Genomic DNA, 26,714 nt, shown 5'->3' with positions numbered 1-26,714 from the left:
AAAGTAAACCACAAACCCCAAGATTAACTGCTAGTCATTGAAAAAAACACTGGGACCCAGTGGGGCAAGCAAGCTAATTAACAGTTTACTGAAACGAAGTATAAGTTTTACAGTCCTGGACAGTGTTCAGTGTTTCATGTAAATCTCACCACTTGAAACAACAAGCTATATGAAAAATCAGTCAGTGAATGTATTAGTCTAAAGGGGGAAGTTTGGAAGATCTCCTGAAATAAATCTAGCTACCATTTTGCCATCAACCAATACACAATTTTCTCTGCATGTGCTAAGTACAGGCATTTTTTCTTTATCTCTTCCAGTGGAATATATACCATATATATACAGTCATCAGAAAAAGTTTGGGAACCCCTCTTAATTCTTTGGATTTTTGTTCATCATTGGCTGAGCTTTCAAAGTAACAACTTCCTTTTAATATATGACATGCCTTATGGAAACAATAGTATTTCAGCAGTGACATTAAGTTTATTGGATTAACAGAAAATATGCAATATGTATCATAACAAAATTAGACAGGTGCATAAATTTGGGCACCCCAACAGAGATAATTACATCAATACTTAGTTGAGTCTCCTTTTGCAAATATAACAGCCTCTAGACCTTTCTGTAGCCTTTGATGAGTGTCTGGATTCTGGATGGAGGTATTGTTGACTATTCTTCCATACAAAATGTCTCCAGTTCAGTGAAATTTAATGGCGGCCAAGCATGGACAGCCTGCTTCAAATCATCCGAATATTATAGACTTTTGATGATATTCAAGTCAGGGGACTGTGACGGCCATTTCAGAATCCCTCTGCATGAAAGTCTTTGTAGATTTTGAACTGGGTTTTGAGTCATTGTCTACTTGGAATATCCAGCCCCTGCTTACCTTACAACTTTATAACTGATGCTTGAACATTATCCTGAAGAATTTGTTAATACTGGCTTGAATTCATCCGACCCTCTGCTTTAACAAGGGCCCCAGTCCCACAGCATGATGGAACCTCCACCAAAGTTGACAGTAGGTAGCAGGTGTTTTTCTTGGAATGCGGTGGTCTTCTTCCGCCATGCAAAGCGCTTTTTGTTATGACCAAATAACTCAATTTTTGTCTCATCAGTTCAAAGCACTTTATTCCAAAATGAATCTGGCTTGTCTAAATGAGCATTTACATAAAACAAGCGACTCTGTTTGTGGCGTGAGTGCAGAAAGGGCTTCTTTCTCATCACCCTGCCATACAGATGTTCTTTGTGCAAATTGCTCTGAATTATAGAACGATGTATAGATACACCATCTATAGCAAGATGTTCTTGCAAGTCTTTGGAGGTGATCTTTGGGTTGTCTGTAACGATTCTAACAATCCTTTGCATATGCCGCTCCTGTATTTTTCTTGGCCTGCCAGACCTGCTGGGTTTAACAGCAACTGTGCCTGTGGCCTTCCATTTCCTGATTCCATTCCTTACAGTTGAAACTGACAGTTTGAACCTCTGAGATATCTTTTTGTAGCCTTCCCCTAAACCATGTACTGATCAATCTTGGTTTTCAGATCTTTTAAGTGTTGCTTTGAGGATCCCATGCTGTGACTCTTCAGAGGAGAGTCAAAGGGAAGCACAACTTGCAATTGACCACCTTAAATCCCTTTTCTCATGATTAGACACACTTGTCTATGATGTTCAAGGCTTACGAGCTAATCAAACCAATTTGGTGTTGCAAGTAATCAGTATTGAGCAGTCACATGCATTCAAATCAGCAAAATTACAAGGGGACCCAAATTTTTGCACAGCCAGTTTTTCACATTTGATTTAATTTCATACAACTAAATTCTGTACTGCTTCACTAAAAAATTTTGGAAATGAAAGACTGCTATCTTTTTTGTTAAAAGTAGAGTAAATTATTATGCAGGCTGAGAGGGGTTCCGAAACTTATAAATATATACAGTAGAACCACTCTAAACATGGATTTGGTTTCTAAAATTTGCCAAACATATTAAATGTAAAAATGTATAAATAAATGACTAACACATTCCACACACAGTGCGCAGGATTGTGCCTCCATGTCTGATGTCACTTTCACCGCTGTAGCATGTCAATTATGGTATAAACCAGCATTTAATCTCTAGTGTTCTCATTGTTCACATTCTTTGCTGTGTTATTGGAGTGTTGTGAAAAAAAAATTTGGACATGAGCGCTACTTGCGCCCTAGGAACCAAGTTACCCGAACTATTCTATAACATTTCAGCAATTATTTACCACTCTGATGCTGATCTTTCTGATCATAAAATAGGTCATTATGATAGCAATTGACAAGAAGAATTCATAATTAATTGCAGAATTACAGCATTTGAGGGTGCCTCTAGAGTGCCTCTTTCAGTTGCATGATTTGGCTCAGAAACTAATCAGCACTTTATCTCATAACAGACTTCAAGTCAAGTGTTTTTCAGTGTTTTTTCGTACAGCTGTTTTAGCCCTTGAATGTCCTCAAGTAACTGTGACCCATAGACACAGACACATACTGTCACGCCTTGCGTCACAAAGTTGCTCAGATTCATTCAAGGTTTTCAAGAAAAAGAAACTTTATTCGAATACAGCATAATAAAGCAGAGCATGTCTGGGATAAGATAGACAAGGCAGTGAGACAAAAGGACGGCCGTAGTACAGGCTTTTAAATGTTCAAAGCCCGGCAGCAACAACAAGCCTGCAGCTGATCTAGCAAAGTGGAGATAAAAAACTGTATTTGTTTCCCATTGAATCACCATTTAAGAGAAGGTTTCGGAGGAGCGACCACATTCCCTTGGGGTGCGTTCGGCCTGTTCACAATACACAAACAGACACACACTGATCATTGAAATAGCAATGTTTTCAGTATCAGGGAACCCTAAAACACCGAGATCGAAGAGATTGAAATTTTTGATGAATCTACAGCTTTTACTCCTCCCCCATTGATGACATGTTATGGCGGGGGAGGACGCAAAACTTAAAAAAAACCTTCATTTTGCTTAATAATGACCCCAAAGTGCCAAAGTACATGTAGTGATGCTGGCAGTTCTTCAAAGTCAAAGATGCCATGAAGTGCTTCCCATCAGTGAAAACAAAGAAGAATGGAGAAGCCGAAGAGCACCCACAATAGGTTAAGATATTTTTTAAGAAATAAATGTAAAAATGTAATAAGAAAATGTATTTAAACTGTGTACGTGTACAAGAAGTTTTTCATTGCTCCATATTCCCATGGGAGTTGAGCTGAAATGTCAGAATCCTGTTCATTTGAGAGAGAGAGAGAGCAAAGTATGATAGTGTACAATGTATTTTTATTATTATTCAATATTGGTAATGTCTTATTGTGTGTAATTTATAAATTAAACTTTATAATAGGTATGTAAGTAAACAAAAAGCACTTATATATAGGGTTTGATACTATCCATGGGCTTGGATTATATCACCTGCGGATACAGGGGTTCTATCTACTATATATTTACATATATATATATACACTCACCTAAAGGATTATTAGGAACACCATACTAATACGGTGTTTATGCCCCTTTCACCTTCAGAACTGCCTTAATTCTACGTGGCATTGATTCAACAAGGTGCTGAAAGCATTCTTTAGAAATGTTGGTCCATATTGATAGAAGAGCATCTTGCAGTTGATGGAGATTTGTGGGATGCACATCCAGGGCACGAAGCTCCCGTTCCACCACATCTCAAAGATGCTTTATTGGGTTGAGATCTGGTGACTGTGGGGGCCATTTTAGTACAGTGAACTCATTGTCATGTTCAAGAAACCAATTTGAAATGATTCGAGCTTTGTGACATGGTGCATTATCCTGCTGGAAGTAGCCATCAGAGGATGGGTACATGGTGGTCATGAAGGGATGGACATGGTCAGAAACAATGCTCAGGTAGCCCGTGGCATTTAAACGATGCTCAATTGGCACTAAGGGGCCTAAAGTGTGCCAAGAAAACATCCCCCACACCATTACACCACCACCACCAGCCTGCACAGTGGTAACAAGGCATGATGGATCCATGTTCTCATTCTGTTTACGCCAAATTCTGACACTCCCATTTGAATGTCTCAACAGAAATCGAGACTCATCAGACCAGGCAACATTTTTCCAGTCTTCAACTGTCCAATTTTGGTGAGCTCGTGCAAATTGTAGCCTCTTTTTCCTATTTGTAGTGGAGATGAGTGGTACCTGGGGGGGTCTTCTGCTGTTGTAGCCCATCCAACTCAAGGTTGTGCGTGTTGTGGCTTCACAAATGCTTTGCTGCATACCTCGGTTGTAACAAGTGGTAATTTCAGTCAAAGTTGCTCTTCTATCAGCTTGAATCAGTCGGCCCATTCTCCTCTGACCTCTAGCATCAACAAGGCATTTTCACGCACAGGACTGCTGCATACTGGATGTTTTTCCCTTTTCACACCATTCTTTGTAAACCCTAGAAATTGTTGTGTGTGAAAATCCCAGTAACTGAGCAGATTGTGAAATACTCAGACCGGCCCGTCTGGCACCAACAACCATGCCACGCTCAAAATTGCTTAAATCACCTTTCTTTCCCATTCTGACATTCAGTTTGGAGTTCAGGAGATCGTCTTGACCAGGACCACACCCCTAAATGCATTGAAGCAACTGCCATGTGATTGGTTGATTAGATAATTGCATTAATGAGAAATTGAACAGGTGTTCCTAATAATCCTTTAGGTGAGTGTATATATATATATACACACTGCACAGTCATAGTAGTGTCCTGTGCATCTGAGTCATTTTCTACCATACACACATAGCCTTTTAACTTGCACTGAGCTCTGCTGGTTGTTATATAACTCACATTTATGTTTAGCAATCACATACATCAGAGCATCAATAGGGAGAGAAGGCCAATTAACAGTTTACTGAAACTGAGCAGAGGTCTGACATTTCTTGTTAGCATTTTCTGTTCTCTCTTGCATGTAAATCTCAGCTTGTGGAACAACATGATACATAAAACAGACATCAATGGTTGTATTAGTCTGATTAGGAACGTTTGGAAGAGTAAAGATCTCCTGAAGCTACTGTTTCAGTATCCATCATAATACGTTTCTCACGTCTGCTTAAAATGAGAAGCTTGAGAGGCAAAACATTTTTATCTCCTTCCAGCTGAACTGCATTTCTACTCCTTCTAAATCCACAACTGACTTCTCTGTTGTCTCTTTCTAAAGCATTTCTTTTTAATAGTTTAATAGTTTGCCTGAGCCAGTACAATCCCTATTAAGCAAGCCCATTTCCCTTTATTCATCTAATTTTACCCAAATCCTGCAAGGACAGACTGTTGATGTTTTACAATAAACACCTGGCTTCTTTAACTAAAAGGTGCTTCATATTATAAATTTTGGCAAAAGATCCACACCAACTGGGTCATCCCATTTAATAAAGGAAAGTCTAAAAAATATGCCTATTGTCTTCAATAAACAGCCCACCTAGCAAATTAAACAAGAAAGGTAATTCAGCTGTTTGGCGTAGAAGTCACGGTTAGTCACTGGAGCTCCGTCCGGCTATTTGCTATGCTTGCAAATGACACATCTTTCTGGGCTGCCAGGCTTTTTGTATTATGAGACTGGAAGGGGTGCGGCTAAGTGCCCTCTATAGGCAGTTTTTCAGTGATGCGTGAAGAGAAGGAGAAGGGAATGTACATGACAGTGCCCCCCTCTCACCCCAGTTGGTTATCACACACCACAGTCAAGCCTGTGAGGACATCCTCAAATGCGCTTGCGTGACACCACCCAATTATTCATCAATTAACAGGACTCACCAAATCCAAATTTATGGCTTCTTTAGGTTAAGGTTTATATCAGCAGTATCAGGAGCAAGACATGAGTAAACCTAACAGAAACGTGGTGTTAGTCTCTGAAAGAGCCCACAACCAGGCTGGTTGATGTCAGATGATTTAGAGCAGGGGTCTCCAACTCCAGTCCTGGAGAGCTACTGTGGCTGCAAGTTTTCATTCTAGCTCTTTTCTTAATTAGTGACCTTTTTTTGCTGCTAATTAACTATTTCCCTTTATTTTAATTGACTTTTCTTGAGACTCAGACCTCTGAATTGATTCTTTTTTCCTTAAACGGCACCTAAACATAAATTTGATGTGAAGTGAGCCAACAGATGACCAACTAAATTTGGGCCTAAAACTCCAACTAAATTCATTTTATTCAGCTTCTTAATTTGAAGCCAATTCTCATTGCTAATTAAACCTGTTATTTAATTCCATGGTGCACATTCTGTCATGGCAGACATTTCCAAAACTGTTGATTTTCTTTTTTAAGTGTGCTGTCAAAATGTTTTGTGGACCAGAGCAGATCAACATTACTGAGGCCTTCACCTTTCTTTATTTCCGGTTATTGCGTCCAGCAGGTTGTTGTTTATGTGTTGGTACATTTTGTGTCTTAATATTGTTTTGTTGTTAATTAAGGAAAAAAGAAATAATTAAGGGGCCTGAGTCTTAAGATAGTGTATCAATTAAAATTAAGGTAATGAGTTAATTAGCAGCAAAACCTGGTCACTAATTAAGAAAAGGATGAAATGAATGAAAACCTGCAGCCACAGTAGCTCTCCAGGACTGGAGTTATAGACCCCTGATTTAGAGTCACCAATCAACCTAAACCCCATTTTTGTTAGAATGTAGAGGAGACATCAGATCTGTGCCTGAAGTTGAGACACATACATTCTTGTAGACTATGTCTACGTCTTATTAGAGATCCCTCTTGGAATTTTGAGTGTCAAGATATGCTGTAATTAGGTCTGTAATTGTCTGGGGTTTGAGTTGGTCCCACTCAGAGTCATGAATGCCAAAATATACCTATATTAAAATTTCAAAAGTGTGGGGTGGTGATTGGGATCTTCCCTTGAGTTTTAAGTGTGAACTGAAACGTACAATTGTTTAGAGGTCATTGGGCCCTTTTCTAGTTTCAAGCACCAAGATATCTGTTATGTGTGCCGGTATGCTAGCAAACACTGCTGGTACGCACAAATCACAAAATGGAGATGTGCTGGTGCTCTGCCTACTTCATGAAGTGACCCTGACTAGTCACAGGGAGACGATGCAATGACCAAACCACAAATTAAAGCCAGTCTGTTTGATGTGCAGCAACTGCACTAACCATTTGGACTGCTTTAAATCTTTCCTTTCTACAAGAAATTCTTTAATCTCTCTGTCTTAAATAAGAAGAGTACAGTTCTTTTCCAGCTAACCAATGATTTTTAGATCCTGTAAATAAAGAAGGCAGTAAAATCTGTAAAAAAAAAAAAATAAAATAAAATAAAGTCCCAAAATGAAGGAGACTGATCATCAGATGTTATCCCTATATATGCTACAGGAGCCTAGAATGGAAATACTTAAAATAATAGGGAAAAAATGTCGAAACAAAAACAGACATAAAAAGGGCTCCTAATTTCTGCTAAGTTTTTCTACTCAGTAATCAGATGAGAGATCAAAGTGTCTGGTGTATCTATTAGAGCATGACAAGGACCCATGCAGAAATTATCTGCTCACAGATCCCCCAAGGGCAGCTTCTAATGACCTTCAGAGGTTGTGGAAATAACGATTATAGGGTCCATATGTTCAGAGCATGGACCCCCTGCAGTGGAGACACAACAAATATGAGCTGTCGTCCCGTTAAAAAGAGATTAGGCCTCAAATGTTCTTAATAGGTTTTAACAGGTATAATTAAAAACAGAGAATTTTTGGGTGGGGGGTATGCACACTCTCCTTATGTCTACATTTGATCCAGCTGACTTGAATGACTACTCGGACAGTTTTTTTTTTGTTTTTCTTAGCAGCTGTGTTGTCCTGTCTCCCTTCATCTGGCATCCCAGAACACAGGGACACGTAACCTCTGAGCCACAAACGTTTAGCTTTGACAGTGTTATCCACCTTGTCTCATGTTTGCAATACTATGTATATTATATAATTTTTAAATCTCATTAATCCAATTCAGGGTCATTAGGGTTCATAGCCTTGTTAGGGGGCATTAAGTGTAAGGCAGGAACCAACACTTAACGTAAAACAAGTCCATTACAGAGCACACACAAACACACAACACACATAACATGCACACACATTTATTGATCCAGTACCTACTCTGCAGTTACGCTAACATGTAAATGCTGGGGGAAAACTACCCAGGCAGAGAAAAGGAATGGATGCCACACAGACAAAACCTGTGGCAATGCAAGAAGAAGACAGTCTACATTAATATCAGTGTCAGACATCAAGATTATAGCAATGGTTGAATAAGGGTTGTATGTAGATAAACCTTTAAAGCAAACAAAAGGTCTATTGGATTTTGTCTGCACTTGTGTACTATAATGTTAGCTATTATCTGAACTGGTTATCAGTTGTCAGGTTCATTACTTATTATTATCCCTCCATGAATTTGAAATATAAATAATAGAGTTTCTGCGGTGGGTTGGCACCCTGCCCTGTGTTGGCTGGGATTGGCTCCAGCAGACCCCCGTGACCCTGTATTCGGATTCAGTGGGTTAGAAAATGGATGGATGGATGGAATAATAGAGTTTTATCTATCTGATTCAAAATTCAGTAAGTAGGTAAATGAACAATACTCAAAACTATTTTAAGTGTGATAGAAATAGATGAGACAAATATTTTTCCAAAAATCTTGCTTAAAAAGTACAAGCAGGCAGTGTGGTGTAGCAGTTAAGGCTTTGGACTTCCAACCCTGAAGCTGTTGGTTCAAAGCTTAGTCCTGACATTGTGTGACCATGAGCAAGTCACTTCACCTGTCTGTGCTCCATCTGGAAAATCTAGTTGTGTCTCTCAGGTGTTGTGAGTCACTTTGGAAAAAGCTGTCAGCCTAGTAATAATAACTTCTGCAAAAACTTTAATTATCATGCTGTAGATGCAGCAATGGGCGTGTACTGTGCCCATGCCTCCTCCTTTCTAATGCTATCGCATACTACTTGTTTAATTTGTTGGGTGTGCATTGCTTTTCCGTCTTGAGGTTTTGTTAATTTTAATTAATAGTGTAGAACTTTTGATAATTTGTCTTTTTTTACTCCATCTGCTCACACCACTTTGACTCACTATCCTGATGGGACTTCATTTCACATTCTGCCCTTAACGTTTATACCTTTGGGTCACACTAAATGCAGGAACACCTATTCTCTTAGAAACATCTTGTCAGTATACTGTAATAACTGCAAAGGAAGCTGTTACTGTAAACAAGCAATGAGTTATCACTTAAACTTTGGAAAGGGTGAGATGAAACTGTAGGTAAAGATTTTACACAGATTTTGTCACAAAACTTACACTTCTACTCATGATATGTGATTTCTAATTCATGCTGTTAGTGACGGTCATCCTCATTGGCACTGCAAGCTTCAAATGTGTTTTGTCATCCACTGCTGGACTGTGTTAAATGAAGCCATTGGCTTAGTTTATGATGAATATGCTGAAACCTCCAATTGTGAAACAGTTTTAGAAATCTCACTTAACCATTGACATTGTCACAGGTATCATCTTTGCTCCAGTTTGGTTCACCTTCAATTCTATCTCATAGAACATCTGTATCTGATTATATTCTAATTTCTATTAAATAACAAAACAAGTAGATTTGTCTTCTGTTAATTCTATGTGTCCCCATTTTTTCAAAGAATCTTTCCAGTTCATCTGAGATACTTGTCTGTACATCAGTTTCAAGAAAGTCTTTTAATGGTTCAGAGCTGAATTTAAATGCAATTCTAGGCAGGAAAGTATTCAGTTACTATTTTAATTCATTAAATGACTGTAGTGAAAAAGTTTGTGAAGCCTGTGGGACCTGAAGGCCATGCTCTGGTACATAATAATAGAATACGACTCAGAAAGAATAAAGTGCCCACCATACATGATCTGATATACTGTACAGTGTGTGTATATATATATATATATATATAAATATATTATTTAGGTTATATAGGTTAATTATTTGGAAGGATTGAATAAAAGGACACCTGTGATTACTCTACTTAAATCCATAGATTTTGTTCAAATGTTTATTCATTTAGCCATCACTAAACACTCTTAATCAAGTTCAGGTTTGTTAGGAAAGCATTGAATGAAAGTCAGGAACCAGTCCATCACATTTGTGTCATGATGCGCTAAATATTTTACATTAATACTACTCAAATAAATTTGTGTATATGTTTACAATGTACATACACACACATTATATATATATATATATATATATATATATATATATATATATATATATATATATATATATACAGTATATATATCTATATATACACACACACGCTTATTTTCACCTACAATGTCCTGTCGAAAATGAGAAGATTATTCCAGAGAAACCTTAATCCACTTTTCCCTCAAACATTCATTGTAAATTTTTTTCCAACAATCCCCACAACAAACCTACTAAACCTACTAAATTAGGGATTAGTGGGCAAGCTGTGTCTTTATTGGGGTGGTCTGTTCATTTTTTTCATCAAGTCTAGTCAAATGATTAACCTGCAGGGAGTCGGCTCACTTTTATCTCCTATTGAACCACTCGACTGAATCGAGACAGTCCCTATTCCCTGACAGTTTTTTGCTTCTCTTATTCCAGAGAATTCCATTGGATATATGTAGTAGAGCTTCATCTTCATGGCCAAATCTAAATGCCCACTAAGTGACAGCTGTGATTCAGTTGTTTTAAAATCTATTGTAGTTAAAGGGTCTCCTGTGCACCAAAATAAAGATACAACAGTAAAGCTCAGAATTAACTAAATTAAATTTTTACTTGACTTGTGAAAAATTGCTTTGTTTGTAGAAGGCACCGTTAGATTAAGCAATCTAAAATAACATATTAATAGTTTTACAGCTAATAAAGTTGTAAAGTCACTTCATTTCCTAACCTGCTTAACCAAAATCAGGTCAGGGCTCAGCTGGAGTCAATCCCAGCTAGCATAGGGCACAAGGCAGGACAAACCGTGGACAGGGCGTCAGTCCATTGCAGGACGAACACACCCAACACACACTTGGGCCAATTTAACATTGCCACTTCACCCAACCTGCATGTCTTTGGACTGTGGGAGGAGACTCACAAACAAACGGGCAACATGCGGACTTGACACAGGGAGGACCCGGGCTGCGAACCCTCGCTTCTTTACTGTAAGGCAGCTGTGCTACAACTGTGTCTCCATGCTGCCCTAATAAAATTGTTAAATATAAAAAAAAAAAATCTTTAATATTTAAAATTACTAATTTAAATATTAAGTAATTTTTTCGCTTCAATTTTCGATTGTTATTTTTTCACTTAGGTGTTTATTTTAAATGTCATTTTGACTTGACAGTGATCTGTTCATTTATTGATGCATGTGTGTAATTTTATCTTAGGGCGCTAATAATACCATTTGAATTCCATTGTTGCAGCACTTAATGTTCATTTTCTCATAAAAACACAGAATAAAAAAAAGGTTGGCAGCACAATATCAGCACCATTGTACAGTGTGTGAGTGAATCATAAACTGTCTGCTTTTGTTCACTTTACAGAAGAGTTGTCAGCCTCCTATAAATGACCAGCTTTCTCAGGACTATTATATCAGCCATGCTGGTAGCAATCATTACCTTGATCTCCAATAAAACCCAACAAAAGGATCACCCAGCAGCATACTGATGTACTTTATTTCATTTTTGTGTAAAGCTTGTCTCTTCATTTTCTTCTTTTCCCAGGTGAGTGTAGCATTGGAATCTGTGATTCAGTTGCCTGCTTTAATGGGGGGACCTGCTATGCAAACAGAGCTGATGCCTATATTTGTTTGTGCCCTCTTGGGTTTGGAGGAAGCCATTGTGAGGATGGTAAGTGAATCCTGATGCCAAAAGACAATATCATGCCAACATGACCCTTCCTGGTAACGCAAGATCTCAGTTTAACACATTGGCTCACCCCTTGATCTTCCAAATTTGCAAATTCTAAATCAATGTAAGATGTACACTTACAGTAAGTCACACGGCATCTACCTTAAACACTTTATTTTCTTATATGTGTGAGTGCTCATTTTACAGTAGTGTTTTGGTTTACTGTATTCCTAATTTATCATTAAATATTCATTTGGATGTCTGTCATCTGTTCAATACTAACCATGATAATTGTGTAGTGTTTTTGCCATAGTCCTCAACATAAAAGGGCTCTTTAACCTAGTATAATTCAGTTTGAGGAATAATTAAAGTACTTGAAAATCAAATCAAAGCCATTAAAATGGAGGTTAGGGGTTTCCGGTTATATTTCTATAGCAAATACACAGAAGAGTATTGATTTTACTCTCTTAGTCTAGTTTGTTCCATTGCAAAAGACATTTCTAATTCCTAATTTGATGAACCCGGTCTGCAGGGATCTGTCTTGTTCTACCAACAAGTTAAAAATATGATTGCTAAATAGATGTAAAGTATATATATTTCATTGCAGTTTGTCCAGGTATTTCATTGTATTTCTTTCCTGAAAAAGAACCTGATATTTATGAAAGAGCATTGGCTCATAGGATTGAGTCCATACGACCTCAGTACAGTGAACAGGGGTTATAAACACAGCCAATTCATAGGAAGTTTGAATTCCAGTCATACATTTCACAGTAAAATGGGTCATTTAAAAGGGAAAATCTACTAAAACAAATAAAATCAGTTCACTTTCTAAGAAATATACAGTACTATTGGTCTAGGATCAAAAGCTTTCTTTTCCTACTTCTAGCACTAAAGTATAGTATGTGAATTAATTCCCTAAAAGACATTGATTTTGAAAAGTACAAACTCATTTTTAAGTAAAAACGTATCATTTTAAAAATCATGATATTTGTGCACAACTGTGAATATCCATTCATAATTTTCGTAAAATTGACTGCTGTATAATGCCTTGTGTAGAATTCACATAAAACATGGCGTACAGAAAAAACTAGAAATGTTGCATGCACACAAAAAATCCAGATGCATAAAACTGCGTATGCAAAGTTCTATGCACTTTCCCTTTATAAACCCCAATCAACATGAATTTTAATGCACATTAATTTTACCGCCCCACCCTGACTCCTCTCAGAATTTCACTTATTTGAATATGCAAATCAATATAAATAGCCCCTTCCATTCAGTGTTAAAAGGAAAAGTCAAAAGCATGTGTAAAAAAGATTTTCAGTGAATGCGAAATGGAAGTCCTGCTCAGTGAAATGGAGGCAAGGAAAAACATACTATTTGGTGGCCTAAGTAGTGGTATAAGCAGTAAAAAGAAATTGATGGAGTGGCACAGCGTGGTGGAGGCACTCAATAGTTCAAGTTCAGAAAGTTGCACAGTGCCTGAAATAAAAAAGAAGTGGTCAGATATCAATGTCAACATGAAAGGCGAGGTGTGCCCCACCATCTGATTGACATACGGAAGTGTAATAGGGCCACTGAGAAGAAAACAAATTGGGGACAGTGGAAAAAAAGGTCTATGTTGAGATTAAAGTTGAAATGTCGATTTTAATCATGAAATTTCAATTTTTATCTTGTCATTTATATCATGATTAAAGACTAAGTTTCGACTTTAATCTCAAAATTTACATTTTAATCTCGTAGTTTTCTTTTGTTTACAAAGTAGAATGTTGTAAACTTCATCTTAAAATCTAATTTTATTTAATTTACTAGAGTTTCTCAAACCCCATCCTAACTAAAGTAGCATGTTAAATGTCTTGTATTCTAAGTGTTCCCTGACCCATTCATTAATTGCTACATGCTTCTTAAACTGGCTTTATCTTATGACAAATGGAGCGTGCAGGCAGTGATCACCACACAGAATACACTATATTCATGATATTACAGCTCTCTAAACATTTTAGAATACTAAGATGTATACTTGATGTCATTTTCATGATGAAATGCATTAAAGCATATATTAAACATGTGGGGGGCATTGTGGTGCAGTGGGCATTATGCAGGTTTAATTATTCCATACATCCATCCATCCATCCAGATCGCTCCATTCCAACTAAGCATCGAGGACAAGGCAGGCATAATACTAGGACGGGCCACCGGCTCATCGCAGGGTGAATACGAGCACACACATACACTATTTGCGTCAATTTAGCATCACCAAATCCCCTAACCTGCATGCCTTTGGAAGGAAACCGAAGCACGTGGAGGAAACCCCCACCCCCACGAAAACATACAAACTCCAATTTCAGTGTATTTGATAAAGCCCGCATCATAGATGCAAATCTAAAAAAGAAAGGGAAACCACACAGAAACACTAGCACTGCTTTGATACTGCGTGCTGCTCATTTACAAATGGAGAAATATATGTACACATGGTCTGAGGCTGCCGTGAAAATGTGAGTAGCATTATACCAAGTTTAGTTTTTATACATCTCGATTTGAGCTTGGAAATGGGTGTATGCACCATTTTTGTGCATGTGCACAATTTATACATGAGGCCCCTGGAGTGTAGTCCAGTTTAGCAAGCATTTTTTGGCAATTCAGCAGCATATTACATGAAAAAAATGGTTCACTCTAGAAGGTTAGATGAAAACAGGGAGAACACACAATCTCCTTACAAAAAATGAGAATAAAACAAAGGTCCAAGTTCTGTACCTCAGTGCTCTCCATTTATACAAGCTTGTTGTCTGTGTGTGGATCCCAATGCCCCAGCACAGTAACGGGGACACTGTGCTACAAAAATGGCACCATCCTTTGGATGAGACATTAAACCGAAGTCCTACCTTTCTGTGGACGTAGAAAAAAACCTGGGTATCTTTTGTAAAGAGTAAGGCGTTTCCCGCTTTCCTTACTAAATTGCCCATCACGGCCTGGTCATTTTGGCCTTTTAATCATCCAACATCTCTAATTGGCTAACTGTCTCTCTCATCTCTTTACCATCTAACAACTATTGTGTGGTGTGCATACTGGTGCAAAATGTCTGCTGTCGCATCACTAAGGTGATGGGAGGTGAAGTGCACCTCCTGTATAATGAGCTTCGAGTGTCTTGAATAGCATTATTTAAATACATTGCCTTCTTTTTTTTTCTTTCTTCACATTTTTATTCAGGTAGTTGTCATATTATCTGGTGATGGACCTTCATATCAATATGTCTATGTAAATATATCTTTACGTTTTTCTTCAGAGTTCAAGTTGGTGCTACCACAGTTCAATGAAAGCTTGTTGTCTTACATCAGCACTCCTTGGCCTTCAGAAGCCCAGAGCTTCCTTTCCTTTATGGAGTTTGAAGTCACCTTTCAGCCAGCCACACAGAATGGAGTCATTCTATACAGTTTTGATACCGCAAGCAAAGATTTTATTTCCATTAATATGATAGATGGCTATGTGGAGTTCCGCTTTGACTGTGGCTCAGGCACGGCTGTTCTCAGGTAACTATCTGGATGTTCATGGGTAAATTCCTCTGGTTCTACAAGATTTATTTTGGTTTTTCTCTGATGCAAAGTATCCTGTCTCAGAGCATTCTTGGGTTCTTATGAATGCAGCTAATTTAGTTTCTGGCTGTGAAAATGGATATAAAGAACAGTTGGTCATTTTGAAGCACTTAAAAGTTAATATTTTTAATATGAAAAGACATTGGTCTTTGTGATGTTGGCAGGTTAAAGGAACATGATAATATAAAAATATGCAATTCAATTAAAACAATAAAGTGCTGCTAAAATGAACTTCAGATCTTTAGAGATTAAGGATCAATGTTTAAGGACAGCCACTAATCCACAAAACAATAAAAATGGTTAGTGCAGCCCAATCAAAGTCAGTGTGTGTTTCTTCATTTTAGGCAACTATACTTTCTAAAGAAGTGCTAAGCATTTGGTTATTCCATTACAAATGTATCCCATTCCTATCACTTTCCTATATAAACAGCCTATTTCTATTTTCCTTAATTAACATTCTATAGAATTGTGATGATCCAATGTATGCAGAAATAACATTTTGTAAAGTTGTTCATATAGTTCATGTGAAACTCAAATCTGGATATTTTTGGTACCTATTTGCTGAATCTTTTAAAGTTCAGGCCATCGATCCACTTTCTGAACCTGCACATTGCGATTATAGTCTCTTCCTCCAACCAACACCAGAAAAGTACTAAAGGACTGTTTTACGAATAAAGAAAAGGGTTTAATTACAACAGTTTTAGTGCTGCATATGCTGGTGAGTTATAACTTTTTGCTTATTTTTCCTTATACTGCCCTACTAATATGGTCAGTTTCGTCAGATCGTGATTTAAGTATGGCAATGTAACATACTGAGGTACTTTTTGAAATATAATAACAATTGAGCAATTTTATAATCTAATTGTGGACTTTAAAGTTTTATTTTATGCTGGGCATTGAAGTTATGCCGTTCTGACAGCTGAGAGGTGCCATGACAGGTATGCACTGCCTGAGGGAAGACTCTAGTAGCAGTCTTTTGAATTATTGTAAGTTGTCAGTACTTCAAGCAATAAAACCAAAAAGGAGTACATTTCTGAGTGTGAGATAGAGAGGAAGGGTCACAGCCTAAAATGACTTGTACATGGTAGGCATATGTGTAAAAAGTACCAGAGATCAGAGACAATGAAATAAGTTGGCAGGATACAAGGTTTAGCAAGATTTTGATTTTCTTATATAGGAAGGCCAAAACCTCAGCATTTACAAAATCTCAATTAAGCCCTAGATTTACTAATGAATTAAAGAAAGTAAGTTAAACAATAAAACATAAAATAAAATAATAAACAGCATCAGAATGTTATAATCGTGGAGTTCAAAGCAGTAATGGGTCCCCTAATTTACCAAAATGCCCACTGAAGGGGGGTATATCATTATATCCCAGCTAGATATAAGGGCAGACACAGAATTTTTATCAAATAAAAGAATTGTCACAAAAATACTCTTAAACAACAAGGGAGTTCTTTAGAGTTCAAAAGGCAAAATAGATTTGCTTAAAACAATAAGGCAATCCAATGCAAACAAAGTCCAATACAAGAATCCAAAAAGGTCAGAAATCAAATAAATCCCAATAAGCACTGTAAAAACACAACAACTCAGTATAATATCCCGAGCACATTCAACTGAACCGCCATGTACGATGGGAAATCCTTGCATTTCACCCATAAAACACAAGGCACATAAACAAAGTTTAGATACACAGACAATATAAAAAATAATGCAAATAAACACAAGCAATATTAATGTAAACAAAAGAATAAAAAATGGGCAAATTACACATAAAACAGGAATTTGAACCTGAGCCAGGGTTGGAATTGTGGATGAAAGATTACACAGGATGATATAAAGTGTTTAAATCCAAACTGAAACATACAAATTCCAAACTCAAAATTCTATATCCAAAAAAACCCCAAAATGTACTAATACACAAAAGTTATTTTAAATAACAAAAACTCCCAAAAAGAGTTTAGAAAGAAATAAGACCAAAGAAAAATCTTTTAGGATTCTAGAAGAAATAAAGCATAATAGAGGGCAGACACAAAGCAGCTAAAGCCTGCTCATATTGTGGTAAGAAGAAGTCTTATATGGTCCTCTGTGTTAACTTAGTAACACAATTGAGATTAAGGGAAAACTCAAAATAAAACATAAACAGGACAAAAAAGGATTGGAGAAAAACTAAAAATACAAAATAAAATGCAAACAAATATGAGAGGCAACCAAGAGTATTTTTTTCTTAACTTGAGCAAGTGACCAAAGAGCAAGTGTCCTTGTTTTGCTCAACATACTGTGCAGGAAAATGGCTGCAGACGTACCCATTTCTAAAGCAGACTCCAACATCTTTTCAGTCAAGAATTTGTGAATTTTAACAGCATTTGCGGTTTTAGATAGATAGATAGATAGATAGATAGATAGATACTTTATTAATCTCAAGGGGAAATTCACATAATCCAACAGCAGCATACTGATAAAGAACAATATTAAATTAAAGAGTGATAACAATGAAGGTATAACAGACAGACAATAATTTTGTATAATATTAATGTTTACCCCACCGGGTGGAACTGAAGAGTCGCATAGTGTGGGGGAGGAACGATCTCCTCAGTCTGTCAGTGGAGCAGGACTTTGACAGCAGTCTGTCGCTGAAGCTGCTCCTCTGTCCGTAGATGATATTGTTCAGTGGATTCTCCATGATTGACAGGAGCCTGCTCAGTGCCCGTCGCTCTGCCACGGATGTCACACTGTCCAGCTCCATGCCTACAATCAAGCCTGCCTTCGTCACCAGTTTTGTTTTCAACCGAGGGGCTAAAATGTCTTTCTTTGATTTCCCAGACTCATTTATTCCATTACAAGTTTAAAGAGAATTAGATTATATCCTGGAAGCATCAAATAAAGGGATGAAACCAATGTTAGATGGAAGGCCAGTATTTTTCACTGCACACTAACCCTAACCCTAGCAGGCCAGTTTATAGTTACAATTCAACTAATCAGCACATCTTTGGAATGTGGAAGGAAACCCACAAAGATACTGGGGGAGCCTGTAAAAACAGTAGATAATGACTGGGCACTAAATGGAACCTTGGTCTGTGGAGCAGCAGAACTAACCACTGTGCTACTATAACCTTTGTCTTTTATCAGAAAAATAAGTAATTTTAAAATTATTAATGATGGATATCAGAGCTCCTGCTGAAAGGAACTTTATGTCTAGTGTCAATGTTTCCCTTCTCTAAAGTCTGGCAGTCTTGGAGCATACAAACACAAATCAAAGTTCAATTTGATTTGTAGCTCTGTTGCATTTTGTTCTGGAATTGGACATCTTTAATAATTTATTTTCAGCTTCACTGGTAGGCACCTTTTTGTGAAACTTCAGACAAATGTCTGAAAGGCATTGATTTACAGGCATTCCTTGGATGTCTCCTTTATAGTTTCATCTTATTAATTCTTCTACCTTGGGAAATTAGTTTCACAATAAAATGAGATCATTATCTCTCTTTTTTTTAGCCTCATCAAATTATCTATTGATTTAATATCTTTATGATCATTCGCCTAATATAAATAGGACATTTTTATACGACTATACTCTCTTCTCCAAAACCTGAGGCGGAATTCTATTACATTTAACATTATAATTATAGATAGATAGATAGATAGATAGATAGATAGATAGATAGATAGATAGATAGATAGAAACTAAGTGAAATAATCAGTAAATAAGTTTAGAGCATATACAGTACACCATGATTGGTGAGTGATGAAAAGAAGAAGAAGAATGAAAGAAACCTGTCCAGTTCAAAATAAAGTACCAAAATCATCTTGAAGTCAGAGGAAAAGAAAAAACACTTACAGTGTCCTTTAATTTATTCACCGAGGTTATTGGCTGGGTGTGGGTATTCTAGCAATGTTTTAAAATCATCAAGTATCATTACCACTGGAAGCCAGTCTTCTCTTAATTGATCTCTTTATTTTTTTGCTCTGAATGTCTCTTAGCCCAAAGTAGTAGATTTACACCATTGAATCAAGTGTGTAAGCTCAAGATCTCCGCTGCAATTCCAATTCTAGAGGAATGTGCTTAACTTTCTTCTAAATAACTGTAGTGTGACAATACCAACATAACATCATATAGCAGCAAACTGAGGCTTTTGCAAACAACAAGATGTCAGCTGATTATTAGAAACAATACTGTTTAAAGAAGGGAATAAAAACTACACTCTTAGAAATAAAGGTGCCATAGTGATGCCGTTCCCAAAAGACACATCCACATCAAGGTTCCAGAAAGAACCTTTTATGTATTTAGATCCATACCAGGCACCATACAGAAAATAATCACGAAGAGAAGGTAACAGATTTGTGAAATACCAATGGTTCATGTTTTTAAAACGACTCTTGTTGCATACAGTAACACAGGCCAAGTCCAAATTTTCTTAATCTCTTTGTCTCCTGCTAGGTACTCTATTATACATTAAAGATTTCAGTTTGTTTTTCTTACATATTAGGAAGTTTTTCAAATCACAGAGAACTAACTTCATAAGCAAAGAAACACTTCCCAGAATGAAATGGTACTACGTCAAGCAGTAGTTCAACTAGGAACCATACAACCCAGTAAAGAACAATAAAATGCCATTAAAGAATCATTGTTTTTAAGTGTGTAGGTGGCCACAAAGATAAAAGGAGAGTAATATACAAGGAAAGGAAAAATAGGAACAAAAATGAGCAGGCTAAAACTAGAAAAAGACTATAAAAAAAACAAGAACAAATTCTCATAGGAGACTGCAGTAGCCCATTCCAGTGGGTTGCACCTCATTTGCAGATCACAGCATTGTGTTCCAGACTCTTTTGAGTACATCACCATTAACACAGATGCAAGCAGAGTCTACACGAAGTCAGGAATCCACATTGCTGCTTGGTAAGGCATCTAGTTCTTCTTCTTCTTTCAGCTGCTCCCGTTAGGGGTTGCCACAGCGGATCATCTTCTTCCATATGTTTCTGTCCTCTGCATCTTGTTCTGTTACACCCATCACCTGCATGTCCTCTCTTACCACATCCATAAACCTTCGCTTAGGCCGGCGGTTCTCAAGCTGTGGTGTGCGCCCCCAGTGGGGGTGCTGAAGCTGTACAAGGGGGGCGTTGAATAAATGAACAAGACATCAAAATACATTTTTTTATGTTTTTATTTCAAATTTAAATTTGCAAGCATATAGCATTTTCAATCCATAAAGTTCGAGACGTATCAGTATCTGTCGCGAACATTCGGGTAACAGTAGATCAGGTGATAATATGGCATGACTGGACCACATTGGCAGTGTAGCCAATATTGCCAAGTTGAGCTAAACAATTTACTGCGTATTGGGTTATTTTCATGATACAACTAACAGTGGTATAATATTTGTCGGACGAAAATACGTTTGTCTAACGCAGATTGACTTCATCTGTGTCCTCGTTTATGAGATTTTAAAGATTAAAACATATTTAATCGTTTCTTTACATAAAAAAATAATTTAATAAGAATAATTTATTCTTTGTTTTTGGGATTAGAATTACTACCAAAAACCACACAAGGCATTTTAACAGTTATTAAAGCACTTTAAAAAAATAAATTGCAAATATTTCATCGAAGTTAGTCGAACACATGCAAATCTTATGGAAGTAAAAATGATAGGATACTGCGACACCGCATGAGTATCATACCTTTGTTAGTTGTATCATGGGTTATTCTCATCTATCTTATATTATGCAGAGGGCGCAGAATTATTCCAGGTAGAAAAGGGGGCGCGAAATACGAAAGTTTGAGAACCGCTGGCTTAGGCCGCCTTCTTTTTCCTGGCAGCTCTATCCTTAGCGTCCTTCTCCCAATATACCCAGCATCTCTCCTCTGCACATGTCCAAACCAACGCAATCTCATCTCTCTGACTTTGTCTGCAACCATCAAACTTGAGCTGACCCTCTAATGTACTCATTTCTAATCCTATCCATCCTTGTCACACCCAGTGCAAATCTTAGCACCTCCAAATCTCTGCTACCTCCAGCTCTGTCTTCTGCTTTCTGGTCAGTGCCACCATCTCCAACCCATATAACATAGCTGGTCTCACTGCTGTCCTGTAGACCTTTCCTTTCACTCTTGCTGACACCCGTCAGTCACAAATCACTCCTGACCCATTCTCTTCTCCACCCATTCCACTCTGCCTACACTCTCTTTTTCACCTCTCTTACACACTCCTCATTACTCTGTACTGTTGATCCAAAGTATTTAAACTCATCCACCTTCGCCAGCTCTACTCCTTGCATCCTCACCATTCCATTGACCCCCTTCTCATTTACACACATGTATTCTGTCTTGCTCCTACTGACCTTCATTCCTCTCCTCTCTAGAGCATATCGCCACCTCTCCAGGGTCTCTTCAACCTGCTCCCTACTATCGCTACAGATCATAATGTAATCAGCAAACATCATAGTCCACAAGGACTCCTGTCTAATCTCGTCTGTCAACCTGTCCATCACCATTGCAAATAAGAAAGGGCTCAGAACTGATCACTGATGTAATCCCACCTTCACGTTGAATGCATCCGTCGCTCCTACTGCAGACCTCACCACTGTCACACTTCAGATTCCATTAAACAATCTGGTTAAAAACTCTACTGCCATCTCTCCTTTAACACCTCCATGCTTCCATAGTCTTCTGGACCAGTGCGTTTCCATCTTTATCCTTTATCACCCTAACCTGCTGCATATCTTTCCCAGCTTGGTCCCTCTGTCTAGCCAATTGGTACAGGTCCTCTTCTCCCTCCTTAATGTCCATACTCTCATACAACTCATTATACGCCTTTTCTTTAGCCTTTGCCATCTATCTCGTCACCTTGCGCCTTATCTCCTTGTAATCTTGTCTACTTTCTGCATCTCTCCGACTATCCCACTTCTTCTTTGCCATCTTCTTCCTCTGTATACTCTCCTCTATTTCCTCATTCCACCACCAGATTTCCTTTTCCTCCTTCCTCTTTCCAGATGTCACGCCAAGCACCTTTCTTGCTGTCACCCATACTACATCTGCTGTAGTTTCCCAGCTGTCTGGTAACTCTTCACTGTCACCCAGTGCCTGTCTCACCTCCTCCATAAACTCAAACTTGCAGTCTTCCACCATTTGATCCGTGGCTCTGCCCTCACTCTCTTCCTCTTTTTGATCTCCAATGTCATCCTACAGACCGCCATCCTATGCTGCTTAACTACACTTTCCCCTGCCACCACTTTGCAGTCTTCAATCTCCTTCAGATCAACTCTTCTAGATAGGATTTATTCCACCAGTGTGCATCTTCCTCCACTCTTGTACGTAACCCTATGTTCCTCCCTCTTCTTAAAATATGTATTCACCACAGCCATGTCCATCCTTTTGGTAAAATCCACTATCCTCTGCCCTTCTTCATTCCTCTCCTTGACACCATACCTAGCCACCACCTCCTCGTCTCCACTGTTCCCTTCACCAACATGCCCATTGAAATCTGCTCCGATCACCACTTTCGGTCTCTTGGGAACACTGTTCATCACTTCATCCAACTCACTCCAAAAACTTCTTTCTCATCCATTGCTCACCCAACTTGTGGGGCATATGCACTAACAACGTTCATCATCACACCTCCAATTGCCAGCTTCATAATCATTACTTTGTCTGATACTCTTTTCACCTCAAAAACATTCTTGACATACTGCTCCTTCAGAATAACTCCTACCCCATTTCTCCTCCCATCCACAACATGATAGAACAATTTGAATCCACCTCCGATCCACCTGGCCTTACTCCCCTTCCATTTAGTTTCGCACACACAATATATCAACCTTACTTCTCTCCATCATATCTGCTAACTCTCTCCCCTTTCCAATCATTCTGCTAACATTCAAAGTTCTTACCCTCAGTTCCACTTTCTTTACTTTCCTCCTCTCCTCCTGCCTCCGGACACATCTCCCCCTTCTTCTTCTTCAGCCAACAGTAGCCCAATTTCCGCCAGCACCCAGTTGGTTAACAGTACTGGTGGCTGTGGTTGTTAACCCGGGGCTCGACCGAACTGGTATGGAAATTTGTATTGTTGTCCGCATATTGTTTTGGCAAAATTTTACACCGGATGCCCTTCCTGAAGTAACCCTCCCCATTTATCCGGGCTTGGGACCGGCACGAAGAAACACACTGGTTTGTGCATCCCCTGTGGCTAGGATGGTGAAGCGTCTAGTTGATTGATTAAATTCTTTCTTTTTTATTCTCATTTTATTCATTTATAGGCTTGTAACAGCAGGATCATTTCTTATAGCCTTGGTATAGTACTTTTTAATTTTTTGTGTCCTATTTAACAGGTCTGAAGAGCCCATTAGCCTAAATAAGTGGCATGAGATGCGTGTGTCTCGTACAGCCAAGAACGGTATCTTGCAAGTGGATAATCAGAAGCCAGTGGAAGGAATGGCAGAGGTACACATCATGGCCTATTTCATAAAAATACTAATTTGCATTTCTTTTTTTAAATAAAATATGGTACAATATCTCAGTGATGGATAGTTTTGTCTTACATACCCAATGACTTTGGCTTCATTCCTGGCCCACTCTTTATCTATAAACGTTTTGCTTTCCTCTTATAGTACTGTTAAAAATCCTAGGCAAATGACAAAACATTTGAAAGCAAAGATTCTTCATAAAATAATGAATTGAAAAATTTCTGAATATAAAAAAATACCATAAAGAGCAGTAAGCTCTAATAATGTAATCAAATTAATATTTGATGTGTCACCACTTGCATTAATTGGGTTTCTGTGGGGTTTTATAACTATAGTTGTCAAGGTTCCTCTATAGATTTTGGGTATCATCTCACTTTCTTTTTTTCAATTTAGTTGATCTCATACAGCCTTGATGATGTTGAGATCAGAGTTCTGTGACAGCCATACAATCAGTTGCAGAACTCCTTATTCTACTTTTTGCTAAAAATAGTTCTTTATGACCTTGGTCATGTGCATGAGGACATCCTGCTAAAGAATACAGTTGGGATCAATCAGATGCCTCTCTGATGGTACTGATGGATGAGAAACTGCACATACTTCTTCATTATGACCAGATCACCAATTCATTTTGTAGAATAGCAGCTCAGAATTGACAAGGTTACCTCTACAATGCTTTATTATTGGCTGCAAACACTCATCCATATAGTGCTCTCTAACTTTCCCACAGACAAACTACCTACTGTTTGAGCTAAAAATATCTTCAGTCCAGTGAACCTGCTGTCATTGTTCAGTAACCTAGTCATTCTGTTTTTGTGCATAAGTGAGTCTCTTGGCTTTGTTTCCACTTCAGAGGAATCACTTTTTTCTAGCAACTATTATAAATAGACCACTGTAGTGAAGTCTACTATGGTTCTTCTATATTTAGAGCTAATAGAAATTCTAGGCCTATTCAAATTTTGAAGGGAGGACATCAGTTTGGTGTATCCTTCATCTGCTTCATTCAGTTTCTGGTCCTCATTCTTGCTTGTTACCTTGCTCTTTTTCAGCACATCTTGAAACTCACATCAATCATGATATTTGTACTTGAGGTAGACATTGCTGATGCAGGGCTACCACATTATGCTTTGTTGCTATGCTTCTTCTTGCCATGGGGTAAGATTTGAGGGTTAAACCAAAACAACTGCCACACCCTCACCTTTTAGTTTTGTTATCCTTTGCCAAGGCTGATTCCTTCTGCATCCTTTTCTGTCAAACAACTCATTATGTCATTGTCTTTCTTGAATCATGCACTGGTCTGCATACCTAAGAAGTTAATCAGGTTTTTTCATGTGAAAGGTGGTTTGTTACTTTACCTGTTAATTCTTTTATTTTCTCTGTACATTCTTTGGAAGACGTTAGAAATTTGCTCTATTCATCTAGAGTTAAACATCTAAAGTTCCTAAGATTTTTTGAACAGAGCTTTGTGTGCTAGGTGTAACTTCTCAATGTGTATGAGTTTTTTCTGATGGACTGGTGTCCCATCCAGGGTGGGTTCTTACACGCACTCAGTCCATCTGGAATAGAGCTTTGGCTCCCAGTGATCCTTTAACAGAAAGATCAATGTCAAAGAAAGAAAGGAAAGGACCGAATGTGCCATTACTGAATGAACATATTATAGCTTTTCCACTGGGAACATCTACAGTACACAAACTATATATTTTGCAAAAGTTGAACTGTATGACATATGACAATAGCACAATTAAATCTTTCTTTTTAAATAAATTTCTATTCTTAAAGCTGATTAGATTTTCAATCTGCAGTATATCTGGTTACAATGGCTGTTTGTAACTGTTTTGTTTTTTTTTTCTTCAATCTATAGGGAGCGTTCACTCAGATCAAGTGTAACAATCACCTTTTCATTGGTGGTTTCCCAGATTATGATGTGGTAAAAAAGAATTCAGGAGTCTTACGGCCTTTCAGTGGAACCATTCAAAAGGTATCTAATATATAAAGCTGAATTTGTGTTTGTCTGATATGCAAGTCCAAACCTCTGAGCCAATATCTGTCAAACTAATAGATCCTAGCACTCTGAATCCTTGAAATGAGATTATCTGTGGGAAAATTTGTAAATTGTAGTAATATTATCAGTGATCTTTACATGATTTCCATATAGGAAAACCACAGAAAACTAACATTACATTGGTGGCTGTTGGCCATTTATGAAATATTTAGTGACCTAGGCCTGTTATACAGTATATGAATGCTAGGCATGAGACAATGTATTGAATTTTGTGATACAAAACACTGCCAAAGCAAAATGTGTCATTGTGTTGTGTATTGTATGACAATACCAGAACACTGAAATGAAAAAAAAAAACAAAAATGCCTTTTGTCAAAAGCAGGGAATTTAAAAATCTGATCTAAAAACTATTACTAAAGCAGAACATGACAAACTGAGTACACTTTTGCAGAATCTGTATAATAATGTCAAGGTGAAAATTGTTGGTGCACAACTTTGACATCACAGTACATGCAAATGGGCTTGGAATGCAGGATGTGTTTAACAAACACACTTGTAACGACAAAGTCACTCTCCCTAACCGGCAGCTACACCACCAAGACCTGTGGCCTGGCAAGCTGAGGATGTTAGATCTGACAAGCTGTACTTCTTCCAAATAAACTTCTCTAATCGGCGATCAAAGATATGCCAAAAAATAAACAATATGTAAAATAATAAAGTTAGTATATATTAATAAAAAATGAAATGAAACAAACTCCAAACAATGTATGTATATATATATATAGATATATCACACCCCAACATAATACTCAACCCCAAAAGTTAATATACAACACGAACCCTCCCTTGAC

At 37.7% G+C, this 26,714-nt stretch overlaps 1 protein-coding gene across 4 annotated transcripts in view; it reads left to right on the top strand.

Moving 5' to 3' along the window:
• LOC120527349 (pikachurin) overlaps positions 1–26,714 on the top strand; it is a 272,936-nt gene that overhangs the window by 211,187 nt on the left and 35,035 nt on the right. For all 4 annotated transcript variants that reach the window (XM_039750650.1, XM_039750648.1, XM_039750651.1 and 1 more), the window contains 4 exons: positions 11,692–11,817; positions 15,101–15,344; positions 23,730–23,841; positions 25,723–25,839. In XM_039750650.1, coding sequence (XP_039606584.1) covers positions 11,692–11,817; positions 15,101–15,344; positions 23,730–23,841; positions 25,723–25,839 — 599 coding nt within the window. The remainder of the gene's footprint in view (positions 1–11,691; positions 11,818–15,100; positions 15,345–23,729; positions 23,842–25,722; positions 25,840–26,714) is intronic.

This window comes from Polypterus senegalus, chromosome 4 (assembly GCF_016835505.1).
Source record: "Polypterus senegalus isolate Bchr_013 chromosome 4, ASM1683550v1, whole genome shotgun sequence".
Lineage (NCBI taxonomy): Eukaryota > Metazoa > Chordata > Cladistia > Polypteriformes > Polypteridae > Polypterus > Polypterus senegalus.
This window is presented reverse-complemented; position numbering and strand designations above follow the sequence as displayed.